The following is a 20,600-nucleotide window of genomic DNA, read 5'->3' as shown; positions in this document are numbered from 1 at the left end:
TAGCTTATCCTCATTGTTTAATCTTCTCATCCTATACTCCTGTTCTATATTCTTCCATGCCTGACTGTCTACAATGAGTTACACATGCGTAGAATATGGTTAAACTTGATCTGTTAGCTTTGTTTCTGCTTGCTTCACAGAAGTTAAGAAACTATTCATAATTAAACTGCCTGACTTGCCAATAAGATACAGCTTATGGTTTCAGAAACTTTTGTTGATTTGTGGGTAGAGTAAGTACTAATTGTAACAGGTTTCTTAAAGTGTCTAGAAATGACAGGTAAAATTTCAATCTGTAGTAAATTTTGTGAAATATTAAGACATGAAGTTGCTTATGAGAATTTGGTCTGTATTTTACATTCTTGTGAGACTATTGCTTAAATCTAAGCTGGACTTTGCAGTCCATTTTTAATTCTATGTAAACTGAAATTTAACTTGCTTAGTTTGGTATCTTCTTTTCTCTACTTAGTATTTAAAGACAAGCCTCCACTTCCTCCAAGCCAGTCCCAAGCTGTGCTTTTGGACAGCCCTAATGATTATTCCTACAGACAATCGATTGTAAATTTGTTTAAGAGTGTTCCATTTGTGCTACTGCTATTAAGTTATGGTAAGAATTTCTGTTTTATTTTGTAATTTTAACACTCAAATGTTTAGTTTGGTTTAATGAGTAACAAATAGTAATTTTTATATTGATTTGTTCTCAGAGGTGACTGATTTTCATAATTGTTAGGAAAGTGAAGATTCCAGCATTATTCTAGTTTTGCTCGTCCAGGTCTTTCATTTGTTGAAGATCACTTGTATAAAGATGTATAAATTGCAGGGCTTCAATTGCGAGAGATTCACCTGAACACTGTGGTGCAACCAAAGCTGTACATAAAAGCATTTATAAAAGTATCCAAGCAAAGTTTTTCTGGCGGAAAAAGCAGGATCTCCCAGTGGCCACTCATTTTAATTCCACTTCCCATTCCGATATGTCTGTCCATGGCTTCCTCCACTGTTGTGATGAGGCCACACACACGGGTTTTGGAGAAACAACTTCACTGTACTCCGTTTGGGTAGCTTCCAACCTGATGGCATGAACTTGTGGTAATGCCCTCCACTTCACCATTTCCTGTCCTTTTTTCCTCCCTCTCACCTTATCTCCTTGCCTGCCCATCGCCTCCTTCTGTGCTCCTGTCACCTTTTCTTTCTTCTATGGCCTAGTGTTTCTTTCACAATTCAACTTCCCAGCTCTTTGCTTCATCCCTCCCGCTGCGGGTTTCACCCATCACCTTGTGTTTCTCTCTCCCTTCCCCCACCTTTTAAATCTACTCAGCTTTTTTTTCTCCAGTCCTGCGGAAGGATTTTGGATTACTTACTTTTGAATCAATTGCTGTTTGATATGCTTTAGTCAATGGATTGTCTGTTTGCAATTTCACAATACCATGAAAGACAGGCTAGCGCCTACACAACATGTTTCACAGCTGGGAATACTTGTTAAGATTTAATTTAGACTCTGATGAACTATAGCTTTAAATTAGCTGGAATGCTGAAGTTAAGGTTTTCAAATCTTTCTGACAATCCAGATAAAGTAAGTGAGCAAGAAAATTAGGAATTTAACAAAATGTATAGTTTTATGAATTGTAAACCTTAGACAGTAATGCTTGTATTTGTAATATTTTGTAGGTATTCTGACAGGGTCATATTATTCAGTAGGAACACTATTAAATCAAATGATCATTGCTCACTATGAGGTAAGTAAACCTTTATATTTTTTGAAATGAGATTTTAAAATAGAATTTAGCAAATTCCCTAAGTGAATTAAGGAACTGTGTGGATCATCATTGAAATGATGCCCAGATTACTAATGGAATCTGATATTGATGCCAGATAAATTAATTGAGTAACCTATTTGCCTTCCCTTCTTGTACTATTTCTATCTGCTGATATATTTCTGTTACTTCGATTAAAAGTTAGAGGTAGTGTTGCAGTTCCATAGTCACTGTTACCTTGTTAATTCTCCATCCCTATTTTTTTTATTATAGTGTGATTTGTATAGATATCAGATCATAAACAGTGCACTTTTTTATAAATTCATTGGTATTTTGTAGAACGCATGAAGTTAATCACTTAAGAGTCAATGAGATACAGGAGTAGAATTAGGCCATTTGGCCCATCGTCTGCTCCACCATTGCATCATGGCTGATCCATTTTTCCTCTCTGCCCCAATCCCTGCGTTCTCTTCTGCTCCCCCATATCCATTCATGTCCTGACCAATCAGGAACCCTGTCAACCTCTGCCTTAAATACACATAAAGACTTGGCGTCCACAGCTGCCAGTGATAACGAATTCCACAGATTTGCCATTCCCTGGCTAAAGAAATTTCTCCTCATCTCTGTTTAAAAGGATGCCCATCTATTCTGAGGCTGTGTCCTCTGGTCTTACACACTTCCACCGCAGGAAACATCCTCTCTGCATCCACTCTTATCAAGGTTTCAATTCGGTCACCCCTCATTCTTCTAAATTCCAGTGAATACAGGCCCAGAGCCATCAAATGCTCTTCATATGACAAGCTATTCAATCCTGGAATAATTTTCATGAACCTCCTTTGAATCCTCTCCATTTCCAGCACATCCCTTCTAAGAAAAGGGGCCTAAAACTGCTGACAGTATTCCAAGTGAGGCCTCACCTGTGCTCATAAAGTCTCAACTATTTTTAGTCCTCTTGAAATGATCCCCTAGTGGCTCAACCACAGGCTGCTCTAAAAATCTGCCTTATAAGCATTCTAGAAAATCCCCCTCTTGGTATTCAGGGCCAACTTGATTTTCCCAATCCATCTGCAGATTGAAATCCTCCATAACTTGTAACTTTGCCCTTTTGGCAAGAATTTTCTATCTCCCATTATAATTTGTAGACCACATCCTTACTATTGCTTGTGAGTCTTTTTACCCTTACAATTTCTTGGCTCTACCTATAACGATTCAACATCTCTGACCATATGACACCCTTTTCTAATGATTTGATATATTTTTTTTTACCAACACTCTGCCTACCTACCTTCTGAACCAATGTGTATCCTTGGACGTTAAGCTCCTGGCTATAATCTTTCTGCCATGATTCAGTGTTGCCTACAACATCATGCATGACAATCAATAACTGCTACAAGTTTATCGACCTTGTTCTGCATACTGTGTGCATTCCAACATCCTGTATTCATCCTTTTCAATTTTGTCTGCCTTTCATGTTGCCTCTTTTTGTAAACCAACTACTTCATCTTCTGCATTATCACTCCGGTTCCTATCCCCTAGCCAAGTTTGTTCAAACCTACCCAAACGACTTTAGCCAACCTGCCCACAAGGATATTGGACCCCCTCGAGTTCAGATATAACCCACCCTTTTTCTACAGCTCACACCTTGCCCAGAAGAGATCCCAATGATCCATAAATCTAAACCCCTTCCCCCTGCCCCCTGCACCAGTTCCTCAGCCCTTGCATTCACCTGCCAAATCATCCTATTCTTAACCTCACTGGCATGTGGTACATGCAGCAATCCAGAGGTTACTACCCTGGAGGTCCTGTTTCTCAGCTTTCTCTCTCCAGGAATCTCCCTAAAGTCTGTTCAGGACCTTCTCACCTTGCCTAGCTATGTCATCAGTGGAAGGCATGAAGTTAATCACTTAGTCATCTGATGTTATTCACTGGAAGCCATTAATGCAATTTGCCGTTCATGTGTAATTATTATGTGAAATACACATTATAATGTCTCTTTTTTTTTGCAAGGGACAAGAATTGAATGCTGGTAGAATTGGATTAACTTTAGTGGTAGCAGGAATGGTAGGTTCCATCATCTCTGGTTTCTGGGTGGACCGCACAAAGGCATACAAGTAAGTATGTCATTCCACTGTAGCATGAATAAAGAACCCAAATTATGTTATTTAAGTAGGCTGAGGATTTTTTAAGCATTGTTATTGGATTTTCGAATCTTCAATTAACATAATGTCTCCATTTAACAGAAGTGACTATGCCTCCCCTATTTCTTTTCAGTTATATATTCTGGGCATTTTGATGCCAATTTGAAGAGTGTCCTACTGATTTTATTCATCTCAGAATATTGACAGTAATTAATGAGCAATTGTTAAAATGATTCAGCAGACAGTTGTTGTCACGTGTTTTAAATTTGCTTCTGAGGCAGTGAATGTACGTATAAACTATGGAATTATTCCTTTTACATTTTTGTTCAATCCAGACAGCAAGGTTTAAAGCAAGTTTATTTCTCTTAAATTTCCTTTCATTTTGTTTTCTCACCATCCTTTTATTAAATATTGGGTAAAAGGATTTGCTGAGTATTTTCAGATTGTGTGAAAAGAACTGTAAATTTTTGTGTTTTGTGTCCAATTCCAGATTTTTTCCATAGCAAAACAGGTATTTGTAGTTCATCCAGCTAACTGGGGAATGTGTTTTTGTAAATTTTCTTTCCCTTTGGGAAGTGTGATGGAAGTTTATTGGTATTCTTATGAAGCTCAATCTACAGAATTGTTCTTGGCTTAAATCAATTTATCTGAATTTTATTAGCTTATTAATGAATTTTATAACAAAGTACTCTCTCATTCTAAGGAAATCAACTATGTACAGTGGATTACAGTTAATAGGGACATGTCTGGACCAGTACATTTTAGCCCAATTCAGTGGCTCCCTGAATCAGCTGGTTTCATGGAAGTCATTGAGAGGTTAAGGAAAGACAAACTACCACTTAACTGAATAAATTTAAATAAAGTACAGAACAAATTAGAGCACTACCAATACCACTACAATACTATAAAATTCTATTACTACCTAATAGTTATTGACGAAGGAATTCGTCTGTGTTCTTTTGATTTGACTGTAAATGGGGGGCAAAAAATCAGTGTAGACATCTAGTGCAGATAATGGCTACCTTCATACGTTATTTTGGATGATTGCATCCTCCAAATTCACGCTTTCATTGTAACTTCAGTGATTGTAGATACCTTTGTAATTCTTAACTTGTTGAAGTAGTGAAATAATTTCACTTTCACTCCCAGCCATTTCTGGCACCTCCAGGCCTGAGTGCTCAAAACTGCGGTGAGTGTAACAGTTCCAAATTGTCTTGTTGCTTATCTCACCAATTAACAGCAACAAAAAGCACTGTTTTTTGAATACAAACAATAGCAAGTGCACACAGCTGAAGCTAGTTAAAACTGTTCCGCAACTGACTCCTGCACTTATTAGGTGGCATAGTTTCCAAATAAACAGAAAGATCTTTTCAGCTCTTTTCTCGATTTGGCAGTTGTTCAAGAGTTGTCCCAAATAAAGGGCTGGCCCAATTTACCAGAATCCACTTTATTTATAAAAATGGGAATGGAAGCTAAACTGGAATCTCTTAATTAAAAGGTGCTGAGTATGAAAGTATAAATTTTCTGGACTTCCAGTATAAAGACCATAATTGCCTACGTTATATGACATGGCACATAGTCATACTTTATTGATCCAAGGGGGAAATTGGTTTTTGTTACAGTTGCACCATAAATAATAAATAGTAATAGAACCATAAATAGTTAAACAGTAATATGTAAATTATGAAATAAGTCCAGGACCAGCCTATCGGCACAGGGTGTCTGATCCTCCAAGGGAGGAGTTGTAAAGTTTGATGGCCACAGGCAGGAATGACTTCCTATGACGCTCTGTGCTGCATCTTGGAGGAATGAGTCTCTGGCTGAATGTACTCCTGTGCCCACCCAGTACATTATGTAGTGGATGGAACCTGTTCACATTTTGGTCCAAATACTTAATATTATTTTATTGTAGTAATATCTGTGCCTGAATTGTAAGGCAGGCTGGATGTAATTTATTAAGTATGTAGTAAGCATGTTCAACTCAGTTATCCTATACCTTGGTAAACTTTGAGGCCCAGAAGTATCTAGCACTTTCTGAAGCAGTACAATAAAGAATTTGCACTCTAGTTTGGAAACCAAGGGTGCAGTGTCTAGCTCACCTCGTGATGTTTCCCAAGCTCTACACAAACTGTTTCCTGCTCGCCCTTGAAACTTAATTAGTCCACTGGAGAGTTTGTCATATTACCATGTAACATTCTCTGTTGAGGGTGTGAATCAAATTAACATTTAAAGGTTGGGATGGCATTTCAAATTTAAATCAACATAATTAAATATGAAACTATTGAATTGTGAATTATGAACTTCAGCTGTACTCTTTATAAGCAAGCAGCAGCTTGAACATATTTGTGCAATTCACCTCCCATTAATGTTATCAGTAACAAAAATGTTTTAATCTTTTTGTCAGTCGCGCTACCTGTGCTAGAACAGGCCTGGGCTTATCAGTTTGTCCTACAATTAATTCACAGCTGTTACACCTCCAAACTATTAACCAACTTGTCATTGAGATGTCTTGAAAACATGTTGCTGACAAAAATCAATGTGTCTTGGAAACATTTAAATAGACTAGGCATAGAAACATAGAAAACCTACAGCACAATACAGGCTCTTCGGCCCACAAAGTTGTGCTGAACATGTCCCTAACTTAGAAATTACTAGGCTTACCCGTAGCCCTCTATTTTTCTAAGCTCCATGTACCTATCCAAAAGTGTCTTTAAAGACCCTATCGAATCCACCTCCACCACTGTTGCCAGCAGCCCATTCCACGCACTCACCATTCTTTGAGTAAAAAAAAAACTTCCCCTGACATCTCCTCTGTACCTACTCCCAAGCACCTTAAACCTCTGTTCTCTTGTGGCAACCATTTCAGCCCTGGGAAAAAGCCTCTGACTATCCGCACGATCACTGCCTCTCATCATCTTGTACACCTCTATCAGGTCACCTCTCATCCTTCGTCGCTCCAAGGAGAAAAGGCCAAGTTCACTCAACCTATTCTCATAAGGCATGCTCCCCAATCCTTGTAAATCTCCTCTGCACCCTTTCTCTAGTTTCCACATCCTTCCTGTAGTGAGGCGACCAGAACTGAGCACAGTACTCCAAGTGAGGTGTGACCAGGGTCCTATATAGCTGCAACATTACCTCTGGGTTCCTAAATTCAATTCCATGATTGATGAAGGCCGATACACCATATGCTTTCTTAACCACAGAGTCAACCTGTGCATCTGCTTTGAGCGTCCTTTGGACTCGGACCGCAAGATCCCTCTGATCCTTCACACTGCCAAGAGTCTTACCATCATACTTGACCTACCAAAATGAACCACTTCACACTTGTCTGTGTTGAACTCCATCTGCCACTTCTCAGCCCAGTTTTGCATCCTATCAATGTCACACTGTAACCTCTGACAGCCCTCCACACTATCCACAACACCTCCAATTGCAGCCTTTGTCTTTTGAGAAGTTCCATACATCACTATCTAAAGCAGTGTTAATATTTAAGATTATGTCCTTCATTTGTATATTTCCCTTTCATTAATTCCAATAATGATTAAGCACCTTAGCGCATTAAAGTCAGACAATTGTTAGCAAATGTTTTGAACCCTGTTTAACATCAAACCCTAAAACACATTTTATTTGGGGCTCTGACATGAAAAAGAATTATCACACAGACTGGAAAAGATTCATTGTTTTGAGTTTCCTTGGAGAAATGTAGCATCCCCACTGACTGCTTAAAGTTGAGAAAGAACATTTGGGATTACTTTGAGAACCTGCTCCTCTATTTCGCATCGAATTTGCCTGATTCTTTCAGTGTCATTCCTCTGCCTATTGATCTTTAGTTTTCATAATTTAAAGTAATCATATTTTGGTTCTGTTGGTCGCAGAATACCTATGCCATTATAGGCTTTTTGTAAAAGGGTTCTTTAACAATCCCCCTGAAAGATGAAGAGGGAAACCTCAAATTTGGAAAACTAAATTTCATAAGAGGAGTTTTCTTACAAAACAAGCTTTATTGTTAGTTTGCCAAAATCTGATTTAAATGTTGAGTTCTACCTCATATTTTTCCTCTTACAGGAAGACCACCCTTGCAGTCTACATTATTTCATTTATTGGAATGCTTGTTTTCACCTTTACCATAAGTCTTGGCCATATCGAAGTAGTGTTTGTGACGGCTGGAGTCTTGGGGTAAGAGGCTATTATGTCTTTGAATAAAGTATGTTAAGAAATGCTGTTCTGTGTGTTTGGGATAAAATGTGTTTGAGAGCTGCAACTATTGTTGGATATGCTACAACATTGAAAATAATAGTTGTCAGTGATTTTCAAAGTGATATATTAAAACTATTCATATCAAATCAACATAATAAAACAATCAGATATAAATGTGATAGCTATTAGGTTGCAGTCAATTTAGAAATATTCCAGTGGTGTCGTTTTTATCCTTGGCAACTTTCATACTTATCTTTTTGTAATGTCTCTGAACTAGGGTACAATTTTAGACTAATTTTGATAATGTGTAAACTTGTTGAATAACAACAGGGTATATTCTTCTTCAAAGGGCCACGCTTTGAGACCTACCTGTTGTGACCTGGTGCTCGTGTACATCTGCTGTAAGGGTTTCAGGATAGCAATCAGAATTGGGAACTGCCCTTTTCACCTCTTGTCAATGGAGTAAGATCCATTCTGTAACCATGCATTGGCTAAGAGTTGCTAACTGAATGCAGAGCTGCATAGCCTGTAAGCTAGTCTAGGTAAACTTGCTGAGCCATCAGGGGAGTCTGGTGCCTCTGGCTTGTCTATAATATTATTAAGTAACCAAATTCTGACAGTTGTGACTTGTGTTGCAGTTTTGAGCTTTTGGTTTTTCCAGTTGATGATATTTTCTAAGAGCCAAACATGTCATGGGGACAGAATGATTTCACTGTAAGCCTGCTGTTTAAGTGTAACACAAGATAATGATTAGAATCTTTTGTAGAAACTGTAATCAGGGCATCTATTGATAATTAAAAATAGTACTGATTAATTATTGTGATCCAGTGTTAGAGTTGGAAGGTACTGGCTAAGTTCTTTGAGCTGTCACTTTAATGGCTGCTGCCTCTGCTTTAGCACTCGTAAGGAGTGACAACCTTTGAGTTCAGAAAACATCTTGGTTTATGTAAAACATGTGTCCCCCCCCCCTTTTTTTAAACAAAAATGCCAGAATGATAAATATTCCAAGAATATTATTAACAGTTCAGTGATTTAGTTTACTATATTCAAATTAATCAACATGTCATCAAATTCAACCATTAAATCTTTATGGGAATGAGCTTCCCCTTGAGCCCTTTGCTGATATGTAATGGGATCATTATCAAGTTTATTGTGACAATGTATCCGCTTTTTATTGTTCTTTAATACGTGTTAGGGACATAATGTTTTTTAAAATGTTTGTAGGTGGCCCAGTGGTGAACTAACATGTTGCGCCACAGAGTAATGGACATGGGTTCACCGCGCGATTCCTTGTATGGTGAGTTCTTGATCTCAACCAGTTAGTCTAGGGGAGAGATTTCCCCAGAGAAAGGGAGGGAAGTCAACTGTACACCTCCAACAGCTGGTTCAAGAGCACTATTAACAAAAGCTTGGGAAGAGGTGGTCATCACCTTTTGTTCGAGGCCGAGAAAATAATTCTCAGGGGTGAGTGGAATAACTAAATTCCCATCCCAGCTTTGACCTGTTGAGGTTTGATCTTCTCATTCAGAGGAGAGCAAACCAAATGTAATGCGTTGTGTCCATAGTGCACACTATGAACTGCCTGTACTGCAGTAGATAACTTTACAGCTGTCTGTAAGAGTTACTGATTAATCTACTGGGACCCAACAATAAGAAATAAAGATGTTCTGTTTCATCGTTGATCCTTTTAACCTGTTGGAAAATTCTTCCTTTCCATTTCTGAAATGTAAAATACAAATTATAATACTATGCACATTAGATGTTTTGCAACAAGTCTTATTTCACTTATCCAGTACCACTCTGTATTTTGCAACTAAATATGCTGGTTTAATTGTTATCTCCATCCTTCTACTTTGGGATGTAGTGATATATTTTGTTTTATTTTCTCCTAAGTCAAAATTTAGTATCTTTACTCAATATTTCAATGAACTAGATTGACTAGATTTGTTTTACTTATTTTTCTGAGCTCTAACATTTTCTAATCTGTCATGTCTGACATGTCGTATGTACTATTTAGTTATCTATACTGTTGAATTATGAACTTGACTATCAATTTTCCAACATCTTTCTTCATATGATGCCCATTTGTAATGGTGAACACATGCTGAATAATAGTTTGACCTTCATGACTATAAACTGCATAAGAGAAAAAGATGATTTTCTGGAAACACACATCAAAATTGGAGAGGGTCAGGCATTTGATTTTACTTTGTAAGCCCCTTTTGATTTGTTCCATTCTCCTAAAACAACCCATGTCACCTCTTGCTGTTTTGTCAAATTCTGTAGGAACACAAGCATGTTCTATGTATAATATTTTGTATGAATGCAGTTTTTCTATTTTCAAAAAAAAACCTTTTTTTTTGGAACTCTTCAGTGAAGCCAGCATCTGCTTTCTACTTGAACTTAAGCTGTCCTGTGTGTATTTAGTGGAAGTTGGAATTGTAAACATGTGATTAACTGCTTTTTGTTGCATCACCAAAAAGTTCCATAGAAGTCAGTGAAAATCAAGAAAACTTCAGAGGTTGGAAATAAGAAAAAAATTGGAAGTACTCAACAGGTCAATACTCATCTTTGGAAAGAGAAACACGACATTTGAATATGGTTCTTTGAGATGAAACTTGAGCTCAATTTCTCTTCCCACAAATGCAGCCTGCCCTGAGTAGTTCAATGCTTTCTGTTTTCATATTGGAAAATCAGTAATGTAGGCATTAAGTTACATCCATCTAGTGAGTTAAATTTTCACCTTGGCAAAGAGTAGAACCATGTAGGGCATAATGTGCTCCATGTTGCTTTAGCTGTTGAAGGCCTTTCTGCGGGGCAGTCGTCAGTAGTGGTTCTACAGATTGTGATGGAATAATTGTGCTTTTGTAAATGAATGGGCATGGCTCTGATTATCTTGCATTTTTATCAATACCCCTGCTAAAACTTAATATTTCAATTATTCTGGCATTGGGTGTAGAATAACCAGTTAAGTTTAAAACATAAATGTACTAAGTCCCTTAGCAGTTGAGAATAAAATGAGAATGTAAACTAGGAAATGTTTATTGTGCAATCAATATGCAAGATTAGAATATTGTTCTGCTTTACCCTTTTCCATTGCTGTTCTAATTCCTTCTCTTCCCATATAAGAACAAATATATATCTAGCTGATAACAATAGTTAACAATTGGATCCAGCCCGGCTTTCAACTGAAACATATTTGCTTGTAATTTTGCCTTAAAGGATATAATTTGAATGCTGGCTGTCTTACTGACATAAGCCTGGAGCAAAGCTGTAAGAGTTTTGGATTTAAAGAAATAATTAGTGGTGTTGGTCCCGATTTTGCCAATTAAGTACCAGGAGTTTTGTCTTGTCTATTGGGCATAGACAGATTTTTAAGCATTGAAAGTCTAGTCTTGAATTTCAGATTTAATTGGGGGAAATTATTTATTTACTATTTGTACTATACACTGAAAAGGTACAACATAAACCCAATCTAAAGCCGTGGTTATACCATTGAGTATATACCACAAAATTTAGTTAATGAATAAATTCCAATGTACATGTGGTTCTAGAGAAAAGTCTATACAGTAGAAATTGTCACATACTGATCTAGGTTGCTCTTTTCCAGTTTACAGTAATCAAATTTAAGATGCTTATATATTCTAAGGTACAAAAATGTTCCTATTAAAGAACTGTTTTCAAGTGACTTATGTTCACTAGTATTAGCCTGAGTTTTGTGATCAGTATATGCATTTGTAGTCCCAATAATTAAATTGCCTTACAGCCTAAGCTGTACTTGGATGCAGTACTTAAGTGAACCTGAAAAATTAGGAAAAGAATTCAGAACTTCAATGCAAGATTCATCTTTACAGTTTTATTTTTAAATTTTCCTTTTTCTTTTGCTTCCCCCAAGAGATAAGCTTTAACATCTGCTACATATTATGATCTGATTTAATAATTAATGACTTGTGTTCTTGTAAGTATGAATCCGTTTTACAAGTTGCAGTGTTCTTGTGTGTAAATATACTGTTCTAGATGTATTCAACTTGTGGCAACTTGTATTTAAATTGGGCAGTGCACAAGTTCAGTGATCAAAGGATACGAAACAGTTTTGATAAGCTGCTTTTTTTCTGTACAAATTGACTAAATCGATCTTTATATTTTCAGTTTTTTCATGACTGGTTATCTTCCATTGGGCTTTGAATTTGGTGTAGAAATAACCTATCCAGAATCCGAGGGAACATCATCTGGACTTCTCAATGCTTCTGCACAAGTAAGGAATTGGATGATACATTATGATGGGGAATTTGTCAGCTAATAATAAAAGCTGGTTTAGTATCTTTGCAAATAAATACTACAGTATAATTGGAAAATCTTTTAAGTATAATTGTTTTCCTTGCTACCAATTTCAATTGATTATGAACAAGGTGTATGATATTTACTGTAATTTGCAATTTCATAAGCAAATTAGAGGCAAAATTAACATGGTTTCACTGGCAGTTACATAACAAACTACTTTTGTGATCCTGCTAATTTCCACATCTTCAGGGCCTTGCTTGTGTTGCCTTAACTTACTGCCAGATTGTAGATTTGCCATTAGATTAACAACTGAATACAATGATGGAACACAAAAATACTGGCAGCATCCATCATTTAAGGAGGTTTGAAACCTATCATAGCTTACTTCATTAAATTTAATTTTAATTCATTCATTTGGTTTCTCAACGCCTGAGTGCCAGATATTTAGATGCATTGGAAAAAAAATGACAACTTTACATGGTAAGTCTGAAGGCGTGACTTTGCCTTCTGTACAAGCTGGTTATTCAGAACTGACCACATGGCTAATTATGTTACACAAAGCCATGCCAGTTAGTTCTGGAGAATTTTAGTCAAGTAAATTCTTGACATGATAATACAGAATAATTGTACTTCAGCACAAAATCCAAGTATTAACTAATTGTAAAATCTGGGCCAACATCTAAAACTTGCAAGTTTAAATATAATTATTTTCATTGGCAAGGTGCTGCTAATGCTCCAGGAGCAGACTGCCAGTTTGAGGTATCAACTCACTCATCATATAGTGTCTCACTTTCCACATTGGATGTAACGGTGCTCCTGTTTCTACTCAGAAAATGGGCACTGTATCATATGTTCATCTGCCAAAATCATAAATCCTTCAGCTGGAAGGGACGGACATTCATTTACTCCTGCAAGTGGCATTATGGTAGGATCATCAGAAAAACACTAATGACTCCAAGGTGGCCCCTGCATATTACATAGTTTATCTAGTAAATAATATATATCGATGCATACAACAGGAATCCTGCAGATGCTGGAAATTCAAGCAACACACATCAAAGTTGCTGGTGAACGCAGCAGGCCAGGCAGCATCTCTGGGAAGAGGTGCTGCCTGGCCTGCTGCATTCACCAGCAACTTTGATATATCGATGCATGCTTATTTTTATTACTTTTTGTGATGAAATATAAATCTTGTATAAGCTTACTTTTAAAATCTGTATATTGATTAGGGAATTTTCTGAGCTTAATGCTAATTTGATTTATGATTAGCTTGTTACAAGGTTTTATGTTAGGTGGTGGAAATTGTAAACTTAGACTGTTGTAATGGGTATAATCGTGATACTTGTCTTTCCCTCCAACTATTCATGTGTTGGCGGTTTTAGGGAATTGTGTGTGTACTGAATGCCTAGGAAAGGGAATTCAGTCTAACCATGATACAGTTGAATGTACAGCTAACACTAATGTGTTAGTTTGGATAATAATTTGATTAAGCAAAAATTGATTATTTTGGAACATGTAGGTTAACTCTTCAATGTGTTAGGGCATTGTTGATCTTGGACAGTTTGTTTAATATCAAGTTTTCTTGTGCTTGCAGCTATTTGGAATTGTGTTCACACTGGCCCAAGGAAAGTTGAAAGCTGATTATGGCACATTTGCAGGAAATATCTTTCTTTGTTCTTGGATCTTACTGGGACTCATTCTTACAGGTAATTAGCAGCTTTCACCATTTAAAACTTAATATGTAATGCGTTGCTGTTTAATAAAAACAGCATCTCCATCTATTAAATGTAAATAATAACATGGACCAATGAAAAGGCCTTTTGGCCTGTTAAGGCCATTCCCTCCACAGATCTTGTAAATTCTTCCCTATCCAGGACTGTATTCAGCCCAGTCATTTTGTGCAGGAGGCAGACATCGACTGGGGGAAAAAAAAACTCCAAGAAGATAAAGCTCTGAATTTTTACTCAGGATCGCTCTTGTTCCTTTCATTCTTTTTCTTTTCTCCATACCTGAGGGGTATTGAAGGAAAATCTTTGGATGAATCTAATTATTCAGTTAAACGCTACTTAAGGTTTCAACGATGTAGTAACCATAAAGTTCTATGGTGAATAAAGTCCATCTTTCTTTTTAAAACTTGGAACCTCTGCACTATTTATATATATCAGATACTTATCCAGCTCTTTTTGTTTTATGGAGTTAATTGCCATTGCATTAACTGCATTTGCTGGGAATTTAAATTTGGAGAAAGGAGAGAAAGATGCTTTTTTTTCATTCTCTTAGTTGGCTTATGAGGCTGTTAATTTCCTTCCATTTTTAAAAACTGCCCAAGCAATATCTTCGCCTCCTGAATATCTTTGCCTTTTTAGTGCCTCAAAAATGTTCTGAAGGTTAAGATTTTTGAACTGACAAATGATGTTTGTGATACCACTGGGTAGTTACATTGTGTGAAAATAATTTTATTTCAGTTTAATCATTCAAGAAACTTCCTGATACTTAAAACTGGTAACAGCATTGCATGGATGTGATCTTTGCAGAGAAGAGTCATTCTTTATGCGAGTCATTTTCCATCATTCATCCTTTGCATTCATTTTCCTAGTTATATTATTCCCTCTTCATAATCTACCATTCCTTTGAATTTTACCTTTACCAACACTTTCAGGATTGCTTTTAGTCTTGAGCATTACTCAACTGATTGTTACTTGGTATTCTCAACAGAAATTTAAACTACTTGAAGTGCCTTCCTCCTTTCGTGATCTCAGTAATTGCCCAGCTCCTTTTCTGCAGCTTGCTTGCATTACTTGAATGAATTTGATCAGTGTTTGGAGTGTTGTTTCCCATAGAACATACACTTCAGACTGTGCGTTCTTCTTTCTCTCTTGCTTTATTGCAACATTAAATAATTACATGTTTATGAGACAAAACCTGTTGTTTTGAAACCCTTCTCTCAGGCATCCATGTTAACTTCATGCAGAATTATGTATGCTGGCATTTTGTTGCTGCTGCTTTGATTTATTAAACTGTGGAATTTAATTCCTTTGTTAATAAGCCTCTTCTCTCGCTCACATTAGAAGCAATGTGGCTTCATTTGGAATATGTCTACAGTTTTGATAATGAAGTTGAATAGGTTATTACAAGCACCATTTCTTCATCCATTGCCCCATTCTTATAAGAAGCAAGTTAATGGGTCCTCAAGTGGAGCGGTTACATCTTAACTGCTACCTCTGATATTCTTTCTATTCTTGCAATCATATTCTATTTCATTTGTTTCTTGTTATGTTTTGAAGTAGTTTTTTTTTTGCATCTGGATTGTCTTAGATTTCGGTTTTCATTCCAAAATACCAAGAGTCTAATCTTTGTGCTGGGAATATAACTTCCACAAGCATTTTTTTTTACTCTTTCTGTGCCTAAAGCATAAATTTGCTATTTATGTGTCAGTTTTACTTCAAGTAAAATTTCAAATCTGTTCATTTAGTACTTTAAGACAAGCGTTCCACTTATTTCTGAATTAAGGAATTTATTTTATTCCTGAAAAATTCATTATATGTATATCTCAAAGGTAGTGATAGCCTTTCTGTTTGAAATTGTTCACTCATCCTTTCAAGTAACTTTAATATATTCATTCTACCTCACTTCATTGTTACATTAACCCATAGTGCTAATGGCCTTTTAATCACGGTTTTTAGAAAATTATGCCTCTTGTACATTGCTGCACGGCTTTCTTTTATACTTTATTCAGAGTTCTGTATTAAAAGCTAATCAATACCACTTTGTTTTGAATGCTGCTGTTTATTCTACAATGACAATTTAATAGGCACTTCCCCTGAAGAAATTAGTGGTCGTCTTAGATGCCAGCAATAACATTTTATATGGCTTTCAGTTACTTCTGTTACCCTTCATTTTATTTCCACTTCTCAGTCGGTCACTGTCATTAACTTTGTTAACAAAAGTCTTTCCATAAGATAGTACCAAACTCTAGTATGCCTGTTCTTTTTTTTCTATTATGAATATTACACATCTTAAGAATCTTAAAGGTTTTGATTCCCCATGTCCTCGGGGTTCTATATATCTTCCTAATTTTTGTCGGGATTGCTTAAATTCCGAAAATGCCTTTTTGCAACTTTTTTAACATTCTTGTTGCATTTGTTGGGCTTTAACCCTACTGGAAAGAAGGCTGCAGTAACTTTGCCAATTCAAGACTTGTGTTCTATATATCTACACCATTTATTGATATAAATTTTCAACTGACTGTAACTGTAAACATTGTGCACACTCTCCACCCAAAGTATTGTATATATTCTTAACCAATTTACCCAGTTTTTTTCCCAATAAATCGCAGAGCTCCTTTTACCAGCTGCTCCTCTCTCCAGCACAGGAAGTATATAGCCAGTTCAACAAACTACAGGTACTAAGTTTTGATTGTATGTTGAGTACTGTAAATACATTTAGTAAACTACAATAGGTTTTCACAAATTTTATGTAAATCAATTAGCAAAAAAGAAATGGTGTTAGGTTAATTAGTTAATTGGAAAGTCTTAGAAGTTATCAGTAGTACATGGAATTTGGAAACTGAGGGGATCAACCAATGAATAAAATGTGAATCTGGATGGATGATATTAGATCTTTTTCTTAAATTACATAGCTTAAGAATGAAATTCAGATAGAATGTTTATGAAACTTCACTCCAAGTTTTGATGGATAATAACTGAAGAATTTTTGACTAAATTAAAATTTGAAAAGGCCTATCATTGTGTAGCAGTGCAGATCACATGATCCCCAACATGCTCCTCTGGTTATCCAGTTGCAGCTCTGGGTGCGTACAAGTACATCACACTTAAAGGCTTAGATAAGATAATGGAGCAAGGAACTCTGCACCTGTTTGGGGTTCTATAATATTAAAAAAAAGTCTGTTCTCCAGTGTGAGGTTGCTGCTAATGGTTAGTCCTAGGAGAGGTTGTGCACAAATCTTGACAACATACACTGACTCTGCAAAACCACCTAAATGTATTGCAGCTTTTTAACAGATTTCCAGTATCTCTTCTTTATACAGTGTGTCATCACTCTTCTGTCACTTGAAATAAAGGCATGTGGCAAAACATGGCGGCTATGCAAGTGACGGTAAGAAAACAAAACAGTGGTAAGGGAAGAAGTTCACTTAAGTGGATAATCGCAAATGAAAAGCTCACAAAGAGTAAATTATAAAGCTAGCTGAAACATCTTTCAAGGATCTGACCACTTCACACATTATAATGGTCATAAACTATTAAGCTTTCATTCTTGCTGTTTACATCCTGTGAACTCTTTTGAGTGTCTGCAGCTTTGCGACACACACATAGCTCTTGTTTAGTTTGCTGGCATGTTTTTATTAACAAGTCAATTGTGAAGCTAGTCTCTTTAGGTTTTAGGAAAGAAATATAACCAGTCAACATGAACGAACCAGGATTGTGACTGTCCATGGACAATCGTGTACAGGGTAAGGCGGCATTACGCTGCTGCAAGTAAGCAAAACCATGGTGTTATGAGAAAAAGAAATTCTAATAGGGATTGATTGTACTATCAATTGGAACACTGTCCCCTCACCTCTGGGGTCTTTATTGAATTGAGGCTGTATGTAGTGTATGAATGAGGTAGTTTTAAATACATAATTTGTAACTGATAATCTACCTCCTTAACTCACACAATTCCCCCACCTGGGCAGCTAGTGGTTTGATGCCAAGAGAAAAAGCTAACTCTTGAGAGGCCAGAAAATAAAAGTAGCTGTGGTGGAAAATATCACACTGATGTTCAAAGCTTACAGTTAAGACATTGCTTTGGTGTAGATTAGAGAGTTTTACTCTGCATCTGACGAATATTGGCAGTGCCAGGTGGGCATAATGCTGGCTTGGGCTGGCAAATTCTGAGCTATTTGGTTCTGATTTACAAAAAGTTAAATATTTGACAAGTTAGTGTCAGTTTATGTTTTTGTTTCTTCAGCAGAAAGTTAATACTCTAGTCTGTCCACCCTCTGATGTGGAAAAGTGACATATTTCCTCCAGCCACTAAAAGTGGCTTGCAGTTGATTATTGTTAAAGGTAATTAATTTGTGGGTATGACTTAATAATAAAATGCCACTTTGAAAAGTAAGTAATTGTAGATGTTATATGTGCACACTCAATTCAGTTGAGTTTTCAGTAAGTAGTTAGGCCACTGCAAAAATCACATTACTCAAAGGCCTCGGATACTTCAAACATCTATAAGATACAATAAAAAGTTTACTGCATGCATCTGTTAATACACTTATTAGTTTTAAAATATAAATTTTAAAAATGGAGCATCTCAGAAGTGATGTACTTAAATCTACATGCACTACCCATGAGAATGCAACTTTAACATCTTGAATTAGCATCTGTTTTACATTGGACCTAGCTATAATGCACCACACCAAAAAGAGGAGAAAGAATAGTTGGGAGTTATTATGAGGCAGTAATTTTTTGGGGGCTTCTAGAGGACATAAATTTCAAGATGAAGTGTGGATTTCAATCCTCTTGAACATCTGTTTTTTTTACCCTTTAATTTCTGGACCATCACAGTTTTTGACATAATTTATACTACTTGGTGTTGTCAGTGGTAATTAAGCAAAGCAGTTGTCCTCGAATAAGGGTGTGACAATAGCAACAAGCATTTTGAGCTGCAGTCACACAGAACGGTAATGCTATGCAGAATCTATACAGGAAGTTTTCCAAGCCTGGCTTTCTGTAGAGCTGCTTGTTCCAAGCTCAAGTCATGCACTGTTACTGGAAAATGAGTCTGATCTGCTTTAAGAATTAACTATTTCTAACAATTTTTTTCTTATTTATTTTGAAACATAGATATTGAAGGCTTATAGTTAAAAGAAACTAAACCAGTAATAAAACTAGTTAAATTCCACATCTCCAAGGCTAGTGGGTAATTCTGTTTTGGTAAATTTCTGATCCGCTAATCACGTCCTCTGTTTTTAAGGCCTCAAAATCACTCCCTTCTATTTATAACTTCTAATATGTGCTGGATGATTTTATTTCTAAATTGGTTAGTCTTGCTATTTTCAGCCAGTGTTCTGTCTGGAAGCAGTGTGAGGTAAGGACTCTGCAAAAAATTGTAAAGTCAATATTTTGTTGTATGGTGCTAATATGCAGTTGAATTAAAATATAACTGGATGGTGACTTTCATAAAGGTTTACAGAAATCAATTCAATATATTTGTTTCTTACTGGTTTCTTCATAAATTGATGCCATTGTATAACATTTGTAGAAAGATTAAGATGTGCCTGTAACTGATAAATCTGTTTTTATTATATAGAACAACTGCTTAAATAATGTCAATGAAGTTTCTTTCAGTAATTCTAATTTTACTTAACTTAGCATTGTATTTGTAATATCCTTATTTTGAAAACCGAGTCTCCATTTTAATATGTGCATTTTTGAAAGCTTCGTATTTTGGCTTTTAAGAGATGCTGAACAAACTTTGCTGTATCTGAATTTTTCTGATATTATTGCTTAATTGACTGCATAGGCAAACTAACAACTTTTTTAAGAAAAGTCATATTTGCCTTAGGTTCCTATTCTGATAAAATGTGCCCATAATGCAAATAGATTTTTTCATAATTTTTATTTTCTTTACAGTTTTCATAAAAGCAGACTTAAGAAGACAACAAGCAAATTTGGCTGCAAATGCTCAGGTATGTTAATCCTATTTTTTGGGTTTACAATCAGTTCTTTGCCTGAATATTCTGAATTGCATCACAAGAAAGGAAGCGGATGGGTGCATGTTGAGTCGGTTAGACTGCCTTCTCTATCACATTTCTTTTCATTTGCTGTGATTTGGATCATGTTCTGCTATTCAGGGAAATTCTGTATTTGTGGAAAGTTTCTAAAAAGGTAATATATTCCAAGTTTTCTGTCACATAAGTGAACAACTAAAATTATTTTGGTGTATCATCTTTCTCTGCCCTTCAATATCTATTATCTAGAGTCATTGAGCCAGTATTGGTTTTTGTTTGACATTGTCCTAGTACTAATGAAATAATATCCAATGGTCTGGGTGCTACAATTGTGTGACAGTTAGAGGATAGTGTTACAGCTTGGGCATTTGAGTTCACTTCTGCTGCCTGCAATGAGTTTATACGTTCTTCTCATGACTGTGTGGGCTTCCTCTGGGTGCTTCGGTTTTCTCATAACAGTCCAAATATGTATCAGTTCGTAGGTTAATTGATCATTGTAAATTT

General features: G+C 36.2%; 1 protein-coding gene across 12 annotated transcripts in view; it reads left to right on the top strand.

The window, feature by feature from the left end:
- Positions 1 to 20,600, top strand: part of flvcr1 (FLVCR choline and heme transporter 1) — a 40,986-nt gene that overhangs the window by 11,924 nt on the left and 8,462 nt on the right. For 2 of the 12 annotated variants that reach the window (XR_010018919.1, XM_063055806.1), the window contains exons 3-9: positions 467 to 604; positions 1,663 to 1,730; positions 3,756 to 3,859; positions 7,952 to 8,062; positions 12,233 to 12,338; positions 13,959 to 14,070; positions 19,999 to 20,054. Coding sequence is in view for 2 of the 12 variants with exons in the window: in XM_063055806.1 (XP_062911876.1) it covers positions 467 to 604; positions 1,663 to 1,730; positions 3,756 to 3,859; positions 7,952 to 8,062; positions 12,233 to 12,338; positions 13,959 to 14,070; positions 19,999 to 20,054 (695 nt within the window). In the remaining 10 variants the exon portion in view is untranslated. Of the gene's footprint in view, positions 1 to 466; positions 605 to 1,662; positions 1,731 to 3,755; positions 3,860 to 7,951; positions 8,063 to 12,232; positions 12,339 to 13,958; positions 14,071 to 16,700; positions 20,055 to 20,600 lie in introns of those variants that run through there. The other 10 variants (XR_010018924.1, XM_063055807.1, XR_010018929.1 and 7 more) reach the window with 10 other exon arrangements.

This window comes from Mobula hypostoma, chromosome 8 (genome assembly GCF_963921235.1).
Source record: "Mobula hypostoma chromosome 8, sMobHyp1.1, whole genome shotgun sequence".
Classification (NCBI taxonomy): Eukaryota; Metazoa; Chordata; class Chondrichthyes; order Myliobatiformes; family Myliobatidae; genus Mobula; species Mobula hypostoma.
Note: the sequence above shows the minus strand (reverse complement) of the source record. Positions and strands in the feature narration are given on the sequence as shown.